The sequence below is a fragment of the Contarinia nasturtii genome, unplaced genomic scaffold, assembly GCF_009176525.2.
Source record: "Contarinia nasturtii isolate CC-2019 unplaced genomic scaffold, AAFC_CNas_1.1 Cnas_scaffold_1037, whole genome shotgun sequence".
Lineage (NCBI taxonomy): Eukaryota > Metazoa > Arthropoda > Insecta > Diptera > Cecidomyiidae > Contarinia > Contarinia nasturtii.
In genome coordinates this window covers 1,724,707-1,741,148 of record NW_022198383.1, presented here as the reverse complement: position 1 = coordinate 1,741,148, position 16,442 = coordinate 1,724,707, and the positions used below count along the sequence as shown (strand labels likewise).

General features: G+C 34.8%; 6 protein-coding genes across 7 annotated transcripts; 5 read left to right on the top strand and 1 right to left on the bottom strand.

Moving 5' to 3' along the window:
• Nucleotides 1-446: 446 nt before the first annotated feature.
• LOC116344136 (zinc finger protein 62 homolog) lies at nt 447-2,142 on the top strand. Its single transcript, XM_031772555.1, has 3 exons — nt 447-545; nt 609-1,514; nt 1,580-2,142. The coding sequence occupies exons 1-3, from the start codon at nt 527-529 to the stop codon at nt 2,041-2,043; spliced, it is 1,389 nt and encodes a 462-aa protein (XP_031628415.1). The 5' UTR covers nt 447-526; the 3' UTR covers nt 2,044-2,142.
• Nucleotides 2,143-2,399: 257 nt separating this feature from the next.
• On the top strand, nt 2,400-4,313 carry LOC116344448 (zinc finger imprinted 3-like). The gene is made up of 4 exons (XM_031772998.1): nt 2,400-2,535; nt 2,624-3,259; nt 3,322-3,810; nt 3,890-4,313. The coding sequence occupies exons 1-4, from the start codon at nt 2,517-2,519 to the stop codon at nt 3,985-3,987; spliced, it is 1,242 nt and encodes a 413-aa protein (XP_031628858.1). The 5' UTR covers nt 2,400-2,516; the 3' UTR covers nt 3,988-4,313.
• A 59-nt stretch (nt 4,314-4,372) lies between these two features.
• Nucleotides 4,373-6,499, top strand: LOC116344441 (zinc finger protein 880-like). Its single transcript, XM_031772991.1, has 5 exons — nt 4,373-4,548; nt 4,609-5,226; nt 5,286-5,459; nt 5,515-6,153; nt 6,213-6,499. The coding sequence occupies exons 1-5, from the start codon at nt 4,539-4,541 to the stop codon at nt 6,431-6,433; spliced, it is 1,662 nt and encodes a 553-aa protein (XP_031628851.1). The 5' UTR covers nt 4,373-4,538; the 3' UTR covers nt 6,434-6,499.
• On the bottom strand, nt 6,435-8,074 carry LOC116344455 (pentatricopeptide repeat-containing protein 2, mitochondrial-like). Of its 2 annotated transcripts, none has more exons than XM_031773006.1 (6): nt 7,939-8,074; nt 7,499-7,863; nt 7,247-7,444; nt 6,880-7,170; nt 6,699-6,806; nt 6,435-6,620 (listed from the first exon to the last, which is right to left on the bottom strand). In XM_031773006.1, exons 1-6 carry the CDS (start codon nt 7,988-7,990, stop codon nt 6,543-6,545), a joined length of 1,092 nt encoding a protein of 363 aa, XP_031628866.1. In that variant the 5' UTR covers nt 7,991-8,074; the 3' UTR covers nt 6,435-6,542. The 2 variants fall into 2 exon arrangements, with proteins under 2 accessions (XP_031628866.1, XP_031628867.1); XM_031773007.1 differs by having other exon boundaries at nt 7,951-8,036.
• A 265-nt stretch (nt 8,075-8,339) lies between these two features.
• LOC116344454 (zinc finger protein 816-like) lies at nt 8,340-10,048 on the top strand. The gene is made up of 2 exons (XM_031773005.1): nt 8,340-8,777; nt 8,833-10,048. Exons 1-2 carry the CDS (start codon nt 8,765-8,767, stop codon nt 9,912-9,914), a joined length of 1,095 nt encoding a protein of 364 aa, XP_031628865.1. The 5' UTR covers nt 8,340-8,764; the 3' UTR covers nt 9,915-10,048.
• A 104-nt stretch (nt 10,049-10,152) lies between these two features.
• Nucleotides 10,153-12,508, top strand: LOC116344442 (zinc finger protein 62-like). The gene is made up of 4 exons (XM_031772992.1): nt 10,153-10,290; nt 10,350-11,792; nt 11,874-12,295; nt 12,358-12,508. The coding sequence occupies exons 1-3, from the start codon at nt 10,272-10,274 to the stop codon at nt 12,008-12,010; spliced, it is 1,599 nt and encodes a 532-aa protein (XP_031628852.1). The 5' UTR covers nt 10,153-10,271; the 3' UTR covers nt 12,011-12,295; nt 12,358-12,508.
• Nucleotides 12,509-16,442: the final 3,934 nt, after the last annotated feature.

Sequence of the window (16,442 nt, the reverse complement as noted above, 5' to 3'; positions counted from 1 at the left end):
TTTTAAATTCATATTGCAAAATTGGTCAAATTGAAAATTTTCAAGAATTTCAAATAAAAAGAATGCATTGATAAAAAAAATATATTTTGTTTCACTTGTTTAGTTTAGTTGTATGAGAAAAGCGTAATTAATGAATAAAAACTGCGGTTAATTCCATAAAATGATTGCAAACATTTGCTTATTCTACAGAGTTCAGAAGACATAAAATTAAAACTCATGAAAAATATGAAAACACTTCTAAAGATGTAATTTTCTGTCATCGCAGTGTGAAATAATAAAAAAAAAGATGAAATAATGAAATAAATTTAAAAAAAATGATTTAATCTTATTTTTACTTATGTTGTTTAAAAAAGGGATTTAATTCAAATATGTCTAAAGTATTTCCGACTTCAGTACTTTTGATTTCAGTGTGACGTTTCAAACGTAAACAATCGAAGTTTGACACTTGAAAATAAACCAATTGAATTGGATATTCCAAATGGTATATTAATTTCTATATTTCTCTATAAAAACCTTATCTAATAAAATGACTGCAATCAATGCAGGTAAGACTACTTTCTTTGAAGTCAAATGACAGTGACTGCGTTAATTAACTCTCAGCTTTTCAGTACACCAGTGTCTTTTCTGTCCGCAAACATTCGCCAGTGCCGTTGAAAAGGATGACCATATTTTGAATCATTTTGCACATAAAACATGTACCGAATGCAATCAAAATTTGATTCAAATCGGGGGCAATTTGTACACAATCCACAATGCCGTGACCTGTGTTAAGGTCGAGATGAAAATAGAGATGACATCACCCCTTCTCGATGAATCTATGGAGAAAAGTGAAAGTCAGTGGGACACAAATAGCCATAGTGATGATGATGGTGATTACACGGAGGCTTTTTCAACATACGGCGAAACAATGTGCACTCAAGAAATGCAAATCAAACGTGAGTCATTCGAAGCAAAAGCCCGAACAAATACACTCACTGAATGTTTTCCGACGGAGCCAGTCGCAAAACATGTTGAGCCGGTAGATTCGAATAGCAGGTCAAACAAGAAAACAGGAAGGCCCAAAAAAAGTGCATGCTTGAAAGATGAAAAAGAGCTCACAAATCTCAAGCAAGAAAATGTCGCAAATAAGAGAAACGCTATGGTTCCTTGCGATTTGTGTGGAAAATTCATGTCAAAAGAGTCGATAAAACGGCATAAACGAGTAATGCACAATGAAAAGGGAACGGTATGTAAAACTTGCACAAAACATTTTCCCACCGAAACCGAATTCGTGATCCACAAACCCATTTGCGAGGAACGAAAGAGAAATCTGGAACGTAACAAAAGGGGGGAATTCCATTGCGATACATGTAAGACTATTTTCAAATCAAAAGGCTCGATTCGGGCCCATATGAGATACTATCATGATCCAGAACAAAAGATAAAAACGGTGCCAGCGCAATGTGATCTATGCGGCAAACTGATGAGAATCGATACAATATCGAAACATAAGCGCATCGTCCATCGCGATCCAGGTAAGAACTATTTAAAATGAAAGATTACATGATGAAACGTTTAATATTTGTTTGCCGTCTCTCAGCGACACCAGCTTGTACGCTCTGTTGCAAAACATTTGCCAACGCAGAACAGCTAACGAAGCATAAGCAAGAAGTCTGTGATAAGTCGGGCGCATTTGAATGCACCATTTGTAGAAAGGTCTATGTCCTGAGGGCATCTCTGAAGAAGCACATTCAAAAACATCACGATCCAGGTTATAAGAAGAGCGCCCCGGTTCCGTGCGAAATATGCGGCAAAGTGATGAGAAAAGAATCATTGTCGAAACATAAGAGAATTGTACACATTACGATTGGAAAACATGCTTGTAAATTTTGTGCAAGAGTTTTTTCGAGCGAAGAAGAGTTTTTAACACATAAATCGCTGTGTTTGTGGAAACGGAGTAATAATGAAAGCTTTAAAATTGGCAAATATGAATGTGTGACGTGCAAAATAACATTCCAATTGAAATCTTCGCTTGAGAAACATACTAACTTATTACATCAATAACTAATTTGGAGAATCATTTCGTACATTTCGGGACTCATCATTACAAAATCTTATAATAAACTAAGATTGAAGACACTTTCAGACTCGCTCTAACCTTGATTGGCTTTGTCATTGATTTGTTTTGGAATAAAAATCCAATTTCGCTTGAAAAACTAAAAAAATATTTAAAAAATCAAATTTTATTTTTGCTCCAGCAAAAATGTACTAAATAAAAGTTAGAAAAGTCGAGAATATTTTTCCGATTTTTCTATTCTGTAAATGATGTCCTTTATTTCTCTGGCATTCAAAAAAAGTTGTATTCAACAATATACTTTGTCAAAGTAATTTGGTTTACTTTAGAATCAAATTGACAGCTTGACTGTCAACAATAATTAAAATTTGACACAAAAAAAGCATTTAAAAGGCTAGTCAAAAGTGGAAAAACTACGAATTTCATTGATATTTTGCCCGAAACAAATATTTAATAAGAAATAATGGCTGCAATCCATGCAGGTGAGTGTCTGATGGAATCAAATAACTCGGTTATAAAAGTTTGTTCACTTCAAAGTGACTGTGAAATGATTCAACTTCAAATTTTCAGTTCACCAGTGTTTATTTTGTCCACAAACATTTGGCAGTGCCACCGAGAAGGACGATCACATTTTGGTGCATTTTGCTCAAGAGACATGCACGGATTGCAATCAAAAATTGATTCGAATCGGAAGCAATTGGTACACACTACACAATGCAGTGACGTGCGTTAAGAATGTGAATATGAGAGCACCGGGACACCACAATGCATCACGTCATGTCAATCAACCAATGCACAAGCCCGGAACTCAGTATACCCTGAACAGTGTCTGTTACCCGGCGAATTTTTCAACATTCGAAAAAACGATTTGCGTCGATGGTGTACAAACTAGGCCGGAACTATTTAAACAATATGAACAACGGGGCGTGCCAATTAACAATGAATTTGCAATAAGTCATGAAATCAGTAATGATACCGAATCAAAGCCAATGCTTCAAGTGGATATAATTGAAGACGATAGTTATTTGGATAGTATGCAACGGTATTTAAGCAGCAACACACATGACAATAATGAACAACAATCGAAAAAGAATAGCGCACGAAAGAGTTGCAACGAAAGTGATAGAGCCGAATGCGATATTTGTGGACAGGCAATGTCTTTCAAGTCCATTTCAAATCATAAGAAACTGAAACACACGGCACCAGGTACGTTTTCAATTAAATTACTCATTGATTTTAACTGTTTTAATCAAAATTACATCTCGTAGGTACGCACATTTGTCGAAATTGTCGCAAAATTTTCCCCAACGAAGACGAACTATGGCAACACAAGACAGAGTGTCGAACTCGAAAGAAAACAAAAAAATGGCATAAAATTGGCGAATCAGATGGAAGTGAAAAAGCAACACGATCCACATTGGCCTTTCACAGACATTTCATGTGCCATGACCCGAATTTTATGTTGAATCATAATCCAGGTGTTCAGAAAAATGTTATTGTTGCGTGTGAAGTTTGCGGTGAAGTCATGACCAGCGAACTTATCGTAAAACATAAAAGGGCCGTGCACGGTGGGCCGGGTGCTCATCTATGCAAAAATTGTGGCAAATTATTTTGCAGCAAAGATAAATTGTCGAAACATCGGCGCGAATGTAAGCATGAATTTAACAAAGTGAATGAAGTCAGTTGTGATATATGCGGCCAAGTAATGTCTTTCAAGTCGATTTCAAATCATAAAAAACTGAAACATGCAGCCCCCGGTAAGAACGCAGACAAATTTCAATTTTTGCGAATAGTTTGTCTAATTCGAATGATTTTCTTTCATTTTTTTTTTTTCAGGCACACCTATTTGTACAATTTGCCGTAAAGTGTTTACAAATGAGAATGAACTTTCGCAGCACAAATTGGAGTGTCGAATTAAAAAGAAAAATCGATAATTAGAAAAGACATTTTTTAAATTTTTCAAAAGAAATATCGAATGATAATCGATTTATCGCTCGCAGCCACTGTAACAAAAGGTGTCCGAAAAGAGACAAGCCATTCATGAGATTATACAAAATAATTGTACTTTATACAGTCTTGGAAATTGCCAATGATTTTTCAAACGAACAAAAAAATGATAGCCGATAGAGTTGAACACCTAAATATAAACGAACATTAATAACAAATGCCTCAACTTTGCCTCTAGAAACATTTTTAAAAATATAATCATACACATATTCGTATTGAATGAATCTAATAAATTTTAAAAATAATTTACTTATTTTATCGAGTATTTTATTAAAATGAAAAGAGAAAAAAAAACCTGTGTCGGAATTTAATACTCTGACTTCAGTACTTAGTGCATAGTACTTTGAAGAGTTTGACATTTCAAATAGGTAAACAATAATAACAAAATTGACACTAGAAAATTAAGGCATTTGTATAATAAAAGTTCACCAGGCAAAAAGTAGTAAGTAAAATTGTTTGATTACGAATCGAAGCAGTTATGAATGCAGGTAAGAGCTTCCAAAAGTAAAATGTATGTGCATGTGTTGATTAATCTTCAATTTTCGCAGTTCATCAATGCCTATTTTGTCCGCAAACATTCGGCACCGCGGCCGAAAAAGACGATCATGTTTTGGAGCATTTTGCACAAGAAACTTGCGCCGAATGTGACCAAAATTTAATACGAATTGGCAGTAATTTGTATACTCTTCACAGTGCCGTAACATGCATTAAGACTGAATTGAAAATTGAACCACGCACTGCAACCCCATTGCCGTCTGTCAATTATTCGGGATACAAAACTGAGACCGAAGATGATGTAACCACCGCTGCAAGTGATAATGAAGACTGGTCAACGACCTTTTCTATGATTAAAGAATCGATTTGTACCGATGAGTTACAAGTAAAAGTGGAACCAAACAATGAATATGAGCAACAGAATGTAACAAATGATTGTGATTGGGAAATTGAAATCAAACCAAGGCATCTGATTGAAGTCGTTGGTGAATATGAACATGGTTTCGAAAGCACACAATCGGACTCAGAAATAAAACCCCAGAACGAGGAACAGTCAATAAATAGTATCGAAGAAAATAAACGTAATCGCAAGAGTAGCTGTGAAATTTGCGGAAAAATATTATTGACCACATCTCTAGTACTTCACAAAAAGACTCAACATGCTCCTCCGGGTATGTATTTTATTGAATAAATCATACTATCATAATTTTATTGAACGTCTACCTTTCAGGTTCATATATTTGTCGAATTTGTTACAAAGAATTACCGAACGAGCAAGAATTGTCGAAACACCATGCTGATTGTCTGAGCAAGACGAGAAAAAAGGTTCGATGTAATGATTGCGGCAAAATGTTTAATAAATCAACAATTGCACGACATAAGCGAGCATTTCATTCGCCTGAAGGTACAGTTGGATCTAATTCGAACTTGTGTAATTAATTAATACTGTATTTCTACAGGAACACCTGTCTGTAAACGATGTGGTAAAATATTTTCCAACGAAGGGGAGTTGTCGCTGCATCGATCTGTATGTCTGTTGAAACGAAAGCCAATCGAAAAAGGTCACTTCGAATGTGATATTTGTAAAAAAGTGTTGTCATCAAAAAAATGCGTTAAACAGCACATAAATTTTATGCATAATCCAGAATATCAGAAAAAGACTCAAATTCCTTGCAATATTTGTGGCAAAATAATGGGAAGTGATGCAATTTATCGACATAGGGCAGTTTTTCATTCTGATGCATCAACATACGTTTGTAAACTTTGTGGTAAAAAATCTCCAAATGAAGCGGCATTATTGTCCCATAAAACCGAGTGTCTTAAAAAAGCCAGTAGAAAAATTCCCTGTAATATTTGTGGAAAGGTTTTAAACAAATCAACAATGGCCCGACATAAAGTGATCAATCATAGTGGTGCTGAAGCGTTCGTTTGTAAATTATGTGCGAAGATATTTCCGAACGACGAAGAACTCCAAAACCATAAACCAATATGTCCAACGCGACAAAGACAACTTACCAAATTTCCGTGTGATATCTGTGGAAAACTATTGGTAATCACGGCGATTCCAACACATAAGCGTGTTAAGCATAGCGAGTCTGGTATGAAAATTTAAGATAGATAAGAAATATTTGAAATAATGTTTGAATTTCATTGACAGGTACACCGGTTTGTAAAATGTGCAGCAAAATATGTGCCAATGAGGAGGAATTGGCAACGCATAAACAGCAATGTTGGGAGAAAAGAAAGAATAAAGGATGGCGTAAAAAGGGAGAGTTTGAATGTGAATTTTGTAAGAAAATTTTCTGCCATAAACATTCGCTCCATAATCATCTTAAAGCGTTTCACAATTACAACTCTAAAACAAAACAAAACACGTGAATCAAATTACATACAACAATTATTGCCAAACTATTGTAACATAGTTAAATTAAATGAAAAAAAAAATGTAAGAATCAAGCTAGCAATGCGTCCAAGACCGCTTGAAACTTCAAAGGCCAACTACCGGTACTGGTCTGTATGGTGCCATCGCTGTTGGAAATCGAGCACACAGAACATCATCCAATCTCTGAACAAGAAAAAAAAAAACACATGAAAAATAGAGAAAAAAAATTCAAACCATTCAAATATTAAAGTAAAAAATTACTTTGTAAAATATCAGATTTTTTCGTTTAAGTTCATCGAATATCGATTTGTATGCTCGATCAATTCTGTCATCATGCAGTTTTCTCATTTTTCCCTCGATTTTTTGTAGCTGTAAAATAAAAAAGAGAAACAATTGAATATTTGTTATGATTGTGTATCTAAAATGAGAGAGTGATATTCACCAGTTGATCGGGTATTAAAATAGCTTTGGGCGATGCTATTGTCATTTCAAGTAATCGGAATGCGTCATCGAATTGGTGTAAGTGGACATGTGATAGAATTCGCACATAACGAATATTAACATCAGTATCATCGTAAATCGATAGAATTTCCAAACTTTTATCAGGATTTTCAAGCCTAAGTTGCATGGCAGCAACTAGTCCAATACTTTTTCGATATTGTTTTATGTGTGTGCCTTGGTCCTTTAGATTTTTGTACATATCATATGCAAGTTGATTGTGCATTGGTGTATTCTATATGATTTGCGAAATAATTTTGAAATGAAAATGGTTGGAGGAAAGGTGAATGGAAAAAGAAGAGTCTACCTACCAGTCTAAAGTAAGTTGCAAAAATAATGGCATTTATTTCATTCGAGACGTATCGGTTTTGGTCTAAAATCCGTTTTTCAATCTCATGATATATACGCAATACGTCACCGTACTGTCTATTATCGTATAGTAAATCTAATAAAATTTGATATGTCACCAATTGATCAAATAATTGTGTAACGTGACCATCATCGAAAAACTAATTCGAAACAAAATGAGAAATAGATAAATGTGAGCACAGTAATTGGTTTACCTTAATTGCATATTCCGTTAAATTGAAATGGTGCAATACTCGCATTATTATCGGACCGAATGTATACAATTTTTTCGCTTCAAGTTCAGACCTTCGACGCATTTGATCATGTTTTGATTTGTACATACGCAACGCTCGCCACAATAAATCAATGTCCTGCGGTTCATTGCCTATCACATGTATAAATCTTTTTAAATTATCGATTAAAAGATTCAGTGGTAAACCTTTCTCCACTTTTCGTAGAAAATCTTTTTTAAATTCTTCGGGTTTTGTGGTGAACTCGTGCTCCAATTCACGATTCGCAATGTAAGCAGCTATTCCCAACGAATCTTTAGTGAATAATGTTCGATTGCCGACCAAATTTACTGTATTAACAAGAAAAATATTATTATCGTAAGTAATTTTTTTTATTTTGTATTATTTTATTGATCAAAACAAACCGTTTTTATTACATAAAAACCTTTTGTTCACTAAAATTTTTACGATATTCATGATTCAAAAGATTAAACAATGTCAGAATTTTTCAAAACATATTTTTACATAATTGTTTTGGTTAGGTGCACACGCTGTCAAACTGAAGACTTTTTTGTACTTGATTACGGTTTCGGCTCGACATATGATCTAACGTCAAAAACTGTACCACAACTATGAAAAGTTGAACTATTTCTTAATCACAATTTTCTCATACAACGTTTGAAGTTTGTTATTTAAAATATATGTTATAAAATGTTATAAATAAATTTACTGAATCTAATTTCGTCAAAAACGTTTTACTTTCATATTGTATTTAACGACTGGGTGTACTTTAGCCTTTGACATTTCAAATATAAACAAACCATTCCCGTGTGGAAAAAAAGTGACTGACTGACTGGTTAGCTGAAATCGACTGAAATTAAATTTTGTTAACTGAAGTCGTCGACCCAGTCGACTTTGGTCGTCTATGTAACAGATGACGAATTTGGGACGTTTTTGTATATATAGTCAACTGCGATTGAAGTTGAATTAAGTTGTATTTTTCTCTTCTAGGATTGACTGAAAAATCAGCAGAATCAACTTAAAACAACTTCAATCTTTGTTGGCTTTAGCCAAAAACGTCCCAGATTAGTTAACTGACGTCAGTAATTTTTCACAAGGGTGTTTGACAGTTCTTTATTTATCTTCGTCATTTGTTTAAATATTTTAATTGAACATAAGACTTACTATCTTGAGACACTTTGATCGAAACTAGTTGATAAATATATCAATTTCGCAGTGATAAAAGAAATTATGTCTGCAATCGGTAAGTTTTTTGGTCGAATAAAAGTCAATGTAAAAATAACCGCTGATTCTTTCAGTTCACGAGTGCCTATTCTGTCCGCAAACATTCGGCGCAGACTTCGAAAAAGATGATCATATTTTGGAGCATTTTGCCCAAGAAACTTGCATGGAATGTAACCAAAAATTGCTGCGAATCGGCGGAAATTTATACACATTACACAATGCTGTGACATGCATCAAGAGAGAATTGAAAACCGAACGTTATCATAAAACTTGTTCACAAACAAATCAATCTTTGGTTCTGATTGATAGTCACCAGGAATCGTATAGTGTGTGTTATGAAGAGGTTGCTGATGCAATAGATTCACAAGTAACAATCAAAGCCGAAGAACTAGAGGTTATCGAAGAATCAAATGATTTTGTTCAACATTCGAATAGCCGGCTTCCATCGTGTGAAATATATGAAACAAGTCGATCAGTATTTGCAACGAACCAAGCGAACCAAATTCATGTCACCAATGCTATCAACGACCATTCCATAAATCAAACCAATACAAACTTACATCGGATTAAGTGCAGCGCTTGTGAAAAGACATTCCCTAATAGAAATGGTCTTAAAAGACATACAAGACTATATCACGATGCATACTGTACGAAATTCAATTGTGAATATTGTAGGCGAGTTTTTTTGTCCGAATCATCCCTAAACACACATTACAACTATTGCACGAAAAAAGGGAAGATAGACATCGAACGTAATGGCATTGCTATTGTGTATAACAAACCCGAAAAATCGAAAGTTACTCTGGTTGATTGTTCTATTTGTGGCAAGATATACAATAAAAAAGTTGAACTTGGCAGGCATATGCGACTAATGCACGACCCAAGCTGTACGAAATTCAATTGCAAATACTGTAACTACTTGCTGTTGTCAAGATCGGCATTGGAAATACATTTTAAAAATTGCAAACGTAGAAAAAAGTTGGAGAGCCAATGTGGTAACGAAGTTGCGGGCAATGCGCAACAAGGACAAAATACACAAGTAAATGCAAACGAATACATAAAGCCATTTGGACACGAGAAAAATCCTCAAATAGAGAATGATTACTCATTGATCGAAGAAATGAATATTAAGAGAGAACCGGAAATTAATATCTGATGAGTTAAAGAAAATGAAAAAGACGAAATCGATGTATAGAATACACACAACGGGCACAGTAGAAAAGTTGGGCAAATTTTATTCAATATATGTAAATTGAATGATTTTAATAAATAACAAAAAAAACAATGTTATGTAGAAAACGTTTTACTTTCAGAATGTATTCAACAAGTCAATATGAGATACTTAAGATTTGACTTTGACATTTCGAGTATAAACAATCAATGTTTGACAGGTCTATATTTATCTTCTTATTTTTCATCATTTGTGTGATTATTTTCATAGAAAATAGACACTTTAGTCCGAAGTCATTCATAAATTTAGCGATTTTACTTTTCTTAAATAGTTCAAGAATTAATGGCTGCAATAAAAGCCGGTAAGATTTTAGTTGGATCACATAAAAGCGATTGTAAAAATAACCGCTGCTTCTTTCAGTTCACGAATGCCTGTTCTGTCCGCAAACATTCGGCACAGCCTTCGAAAAAGATGACCATGTTTTGGAACATTTTGCTCAAGAAATATGCACGGAATGCAATCAACATTTAATTCGAATTGGTAGAAATTTATATACTCTGCACAATGCTGTAACGTGTATTAGAGCTGACATAAAAAGCGAGGCTGAAATTGCACTATGCCCTGTTACTAATCAATCCATGTGTTCAACTAAGTCTCAACATGATATGAAAGATTGTCTAGCAACCGAATCGATTTGCGTTGAAAATGTGCTAATCAAACCGGAACCTTATTCGTATGACGAACGGGAATACGATCTAATGAGAACAGATCTGCTGATAGATAATGAAGGAACTAATTTTGACGTTGCAATCGATTCGGCGGTACAAGTTGAAATCATTGAAGGCCAAAGTGTTTTGGAATGTAGCGAATTGGATTTTAGCGATAAATCATATGATAAACTGAGCGGAAGGAAGCGAAAAAATCGGAATCGTTCCAAATGTGATGAATGTGGCAAATGGCTTCATGTTTACGCTTTAAAACGGCATAAAAAGGTCAAACATCAATCACCGATTTGTACAATCTGCACCAAATCTTTTCCAAGTGAAGAAGAACTGTTGAACCATCAATCGGTTTGCATGTTGAAACTAACTGAATCCAACAAAGATGATGAATACAAATGCGACGTTCCTGGTTGCGAAAAGGTTTATCATCTCAAAGCTTCATTGCAGAGACACCAAAAACTGAGCCACGATCCGGACAATGATTCTCAAGTTGCTTGCGAAATATGCAACAAAGTAATGAATAGCCTATCAATTCCACGACATATGAGAGTTTCGCATAATTCTGCCGGTGAATTTGTCTGCAAAATCTGTTCAAAAGTGTTCAAAGGTGAAGATGAACTGGTGGCCCATAAACCGGAGTGTTCGTTAAGACGAAGCAATCAGGAATGGAACAAAAGAGGCGTGTTTGAGTGTGAAATATGTAAGAAAACCTATAGCTCACGAGCAACGGTTTATAAACATAAACAGAAACATCACAATCCAAATGGATTACGAAAAAGCGAACAAAATGTTCCAGTTCCCTGTCATATTTGTGGCAAATTAATGTTTGCCGAGTCTTTGAAGAAGCATATAATATTGCAGCATCATGAACCGGGCACACACATATGTAGACTTTGTGTTAAAATATTTCCGAATGAAGAGGAACTGGCGAACCATCAACAAGAATGCGACAAAACTGGCGAATTTGAATGTCATGTATGTAAGAAGGGATTTTTCCTGAAAGCATCGCTTGTTCGACATGTAAAAACTATTCATGATCTTCAACGCGAGAAAGAAGAACCGATTGCTTGTGATGAGTGCGGAAAAATGTTGAGCAAAAAAACGTTGAAAACTCATAAGCGAATTAAACATAGTCCTCCAGGTAAAAGCCTCGACCAATTTGAAGTTCCAAATTTAAAATGAAAATATAATTGATTCTTAATTTCTTTTCTTTCCCAAACAGGCACAGCAGTTTGTACCACGTGCGCCAGAATATTTCCAAACAACGAAGAACTAATGAGACACAAAACACAGTGTTTATTGAAGAAAAAGCGCTCGATATCGAAGAGACAGAAAAATATTGAAAATGATACAATCTGATACGTGATTATATGATTCTGAATTGAATTTGATTCAATAAAATGTTATGCTATATCAAAATCAAGTAAATCCCTTCTTCATCGTTTTTAAAGTGGAAAAAGGCTCAGTATTTAGCAAAACGGATAAGAGTACTTAAGTTTGATTCTGACATTTCACATGTAAACAATAAAAGTTTGACGCTTGGAAATAAAATAATTGAACTGCGGACTGAGGAAACAGAGCAACTTGAAAATTTCAATAGCCATAAAAAATCATCACGGAAAACAATGTCCAAAATGAACGCAGGTAGGTTTCCCATAAAGCCTAGTAATAATGAGCGCGCTAATTAATAAACATTTATTTTCCAGTTCATCAATGCTTATTTTGTTCGCAAATATTCCACACCGCTGTCCAAAAAGATGACCATATTTTGAATCATTTTGCACAAGAAACTTGCTTGGAATGTGATCAGAAACTGCTGCGAATCGGTGGCAGTTTGTACACAATACCGTGACGTGCATTAAGAGTGATATGAAAATTGAACGGCAAACTGAAGAATGTGGTGATTCTGAATTTAGAACCAAGGGGAATGTTGAAATAACTGCGTGTGAGAGGTTCAACGATGGTTGGTCGAAGACCATTTCTATGAATAAAGAATCAAACGGCACCGCTGAGTTGCGAATAAAATCAGAGCCATTCGATCCATTCGAAACAGGAAATGTGGAGACGATAGACGAGTCGAACAATGATTCTTTTTGTCCCCGAAACGAAATCGATTCTGCAAATGAAATCAAACCAATGCCACTAGACTTTGCACTAGACGATCCAATTGAAGTAAAAATCTATTCCGATTGTATGCAAGATGATTCGAGCAACGAGCAAAGTAAAGAACTTAAATTTACCAGAATTGTTAAAAGGAAGTACAATAAATTAAGTCGAGGCAAGTGTGACATCTGCAATAAGTCCATGCACCGCAGTGCCATATTGACCCACAAAAAACTCACGCATTCAGAAACTGAAAGTTACTCTCGCTTTAGTGTGAAAAAATGTCGCAACAATGATGAGCTCGCAAAACATATCACCGAATGTACTACGAGAAGAAGGAACCGAAAATGGACGCAAAGCACAAAAATGGCATGCCATATATGCAGTAAAGTGATGTGCAGCAAATCTTTGAAACTTCATGTGAATCTCCTGCATAATGATAGCCCTGTTTGTAAATCGTGCGGCAAATTATTTTCGAATGAAGACGAACTAGCGGAACACGTGCCGGAATGTCGTATGAGAAAGAAGCAACGGTCAAAAGAAGTATATGCCACTCGAGTTGGTGAATTCAAGTGTGATATTTGTGACAAGATTTATAATTTACAATCGTCACTACAACGCCACATCAAAGTGGGCCATCAGAATCAAAAAACACCGCCAATTGCATGTGATATTTGTGGTAAATTTGTGATAGGCAAAACCTCGTTGCGACAACACAAAATAGTCAAGCACAGTGAGAAAGGCACGCCAATTTGTAGGCTTTGCAAAAAAGTCTTTCCGACCGAACAGGAACTTTTGATTCATAAACCAGACTGCAAAAGAAAACATAAATGTGTAGTTGAAATAGCTTGCGATGTTTGTGGCAAGACGCTTTATAGTAAGCATTCGTTTGTCAATCATAAGATAACTTTTCACAGCGAAACACCAATTTGTAATATTTGTTTTAAAAAATTTCCCAACGAGGACGAACTATCGAAACATAAAAAGGCATGCATTTTGAAAAAGAAATACGAATGTCATTTATGCGGAAAGATTATTTCAATTGCGTCCAAGAAAAAACACTTGAAACTTTGCCATGATCCAGAATTCAAGGCGAATGGAAATGACAAAGTAACATGCGATATATGCGGAAAGCTTTATCACAGAATGTCTATGTGGAAACATAAAAAAGCCATGCACAGCAAAGCTACAGAGTAGTTTTTATGTCAACGATGTTAAATGCAATATTAGGCATAAATTATTATTAGTCTGATAGGTCCGATAATTACAAATATTTCGATTGTCATAATTTTTAATAAAATTTTAATAAATCACCACCATATTGTATTTATTTTGAAGCATTTTCATTTCCTTTTTTTCAGTATTATCTGAATTAGAAGGCCAAAGGGTCTACATTGCGCTATGATAAAGTTGACTGCATTTGCATTAACTTTTTTCATACTTCTTGATGGTAGATGGATTTGCATGAATTTTTTGTTTATACATTGAAAGCGAAATAGCCTTTGAATTAAAAAAGGAGGTGCTTAGCAACTTTTTAGCAAGACTCATCTAAAAGAAATAATAATATAATATCCTTGTTACTTTAAAAATTAAAATACAGTTTTTGATACCATTACTTTGACACTAGTAAATCAAATTTACCCCGTGTTTTATTGATATCAGTAGTTGACTTTTAAAACGAAATGTTGCTAATCCAACTGCTTGTAACATATGGGTAGATTCATTAAACATGTTTATTATCAAAATATGTGTGAGAAAAAAAAAGAAAATTTTAAGGAATCGCTGAACATTTTGAAACAAATCTCAGCACACAATGAAATAATTTAAATATCGCCTCACGAAACTCATTTTAAAGTTCAGCGATCCTTTTATATTTTCATATAAGCGTTGGACACATGCGGTGGGCGCTGGTGAAGCACTTTTTGTATGGAAATATTTGTTGAAAATTCAATAATACGCCACCTATTAAAGACAATAAAGATTTTCGTTACTACTGCTGTGTTGACACAGCTCTAGCGAACTATATAGCTGTATTGCAAACGTATTGGTACTGAGACTTCGATTCTGTTTATGCGTATGTGTTATAAATTTTGCACAAGCAGCTACGGTTGACAACTGAGTGCAGAATTTGCAATACAAACGGACACACAAAATCAGAGTCAGTGTGTTCTTTAGTAACAAAAATCTTTATGTCTTTTAATAGATGTCGTATTCGTTGAATCTTCAACAAAAAATCTTCGATACCAGCGCCCACCGGACACATGTTTTGATAATAAGTTAGTGCGAAAGCATTCAACTCTATCGTAGCTCAATGTAGACCCTTTGGCCTTCTAATTCAGATAATACTGAAAAGTACGAAAAGAAAACGCTTCAAAATAAACACAATACGGTGGCGATTTATTAAAATTTTATTCAAAATATGACAATCCAATTATATTTTTGTAATTATCAGACCTGTCAGATTAATAATAATTCATTTATTTTTAGATGATGTAAGTTTGTCCTTTTTTTTCGCCTTGAATTTTCGATTTTGACAAAATTTCAGGTGTTTTTTCTTGAACGCAATTGATCTAATCTGTCCGCATAAATGACATTTGTATTTTTTTATCAAAATGCATGACTTTTTATGTTTCGATAGTTCGTCCTGGTTGGAAAATTCTTTTAAACAGATATTGCAAACTGGTGTTTCGCTGTGAAAAGTTATCTTATGATGAGCAAACGCAGGCTTGCTATAAAGCGTCTTGCCACAAACATCGCAAACTATTTCAATTACATATTTACGTTTTCTTTTACAGTCTGGTTTATGAATCAAAAGTTCCTGTTCGGTAGGAAATGCTTTTTTGCAAAGTCTACAAATTGGTGTGCCTTCCTCACTGTGCTTGACTATTTTGTGTTGTCGCAACGAAGTTTTGCTCGCTACAAATTTACCACAAATATCACAGGCAACTGACGTTCTTTTCTGATGGCACCTTTTGATGTGGCGTTCGAGTTTCAGTTGCAGATTATAGACGTTGCCACAAATATTGCACTTGAATTCACCAATCCGAGAGGCATATAATTCTTTTGTCCGTTGCTTTATTTTCGTACGACATTCCAGCACGTGTTCAGCTAGTTCGTCTTTATTCGGTAATATTTTACCACATCGGTCACAAACAGGTGTGCCTGTAGAAATAGAGTACTAGTCAATAAATGTACGTAAGTTCGAATTGGATCCAACCTTCAGGAGAATGCATTGTTCGCATATGTCGCGCAATTGTTGATTTACTAAACATTTTGCCGCAATCATGGCATTGAAGCTTCGTTCTCTTCTTACGGCGACAGTCAGCTTGGTGTTTGAACAATTCTTGCTCATTTGGCAATTCTTTGTGACATGTTCGACAAATATATGTACCTGAAAGGTAGACATTTAATTAAATTATCAAAGAGTTATTTGTTCAATAAAATTCGTACCTGGAGGAGAATGTTTAAGCCTCTTGTGAAGTGCTAGAGATACAGCGAGTAATATTTTACCACAAATGTTACATTCAACCTTACGTTTCTCGTCATTAGTCTTTATGCTATTTGTTAGTTGCAGATCGCTCTCGGATTTTTGCTGTGAATTGAATGGTTCAACTGTTTGACGGTGGTCATGGACACATTTTGTTTTATGGGACAAAAGTTCCGCTTCATTTCGAAATATCTTGGTGCA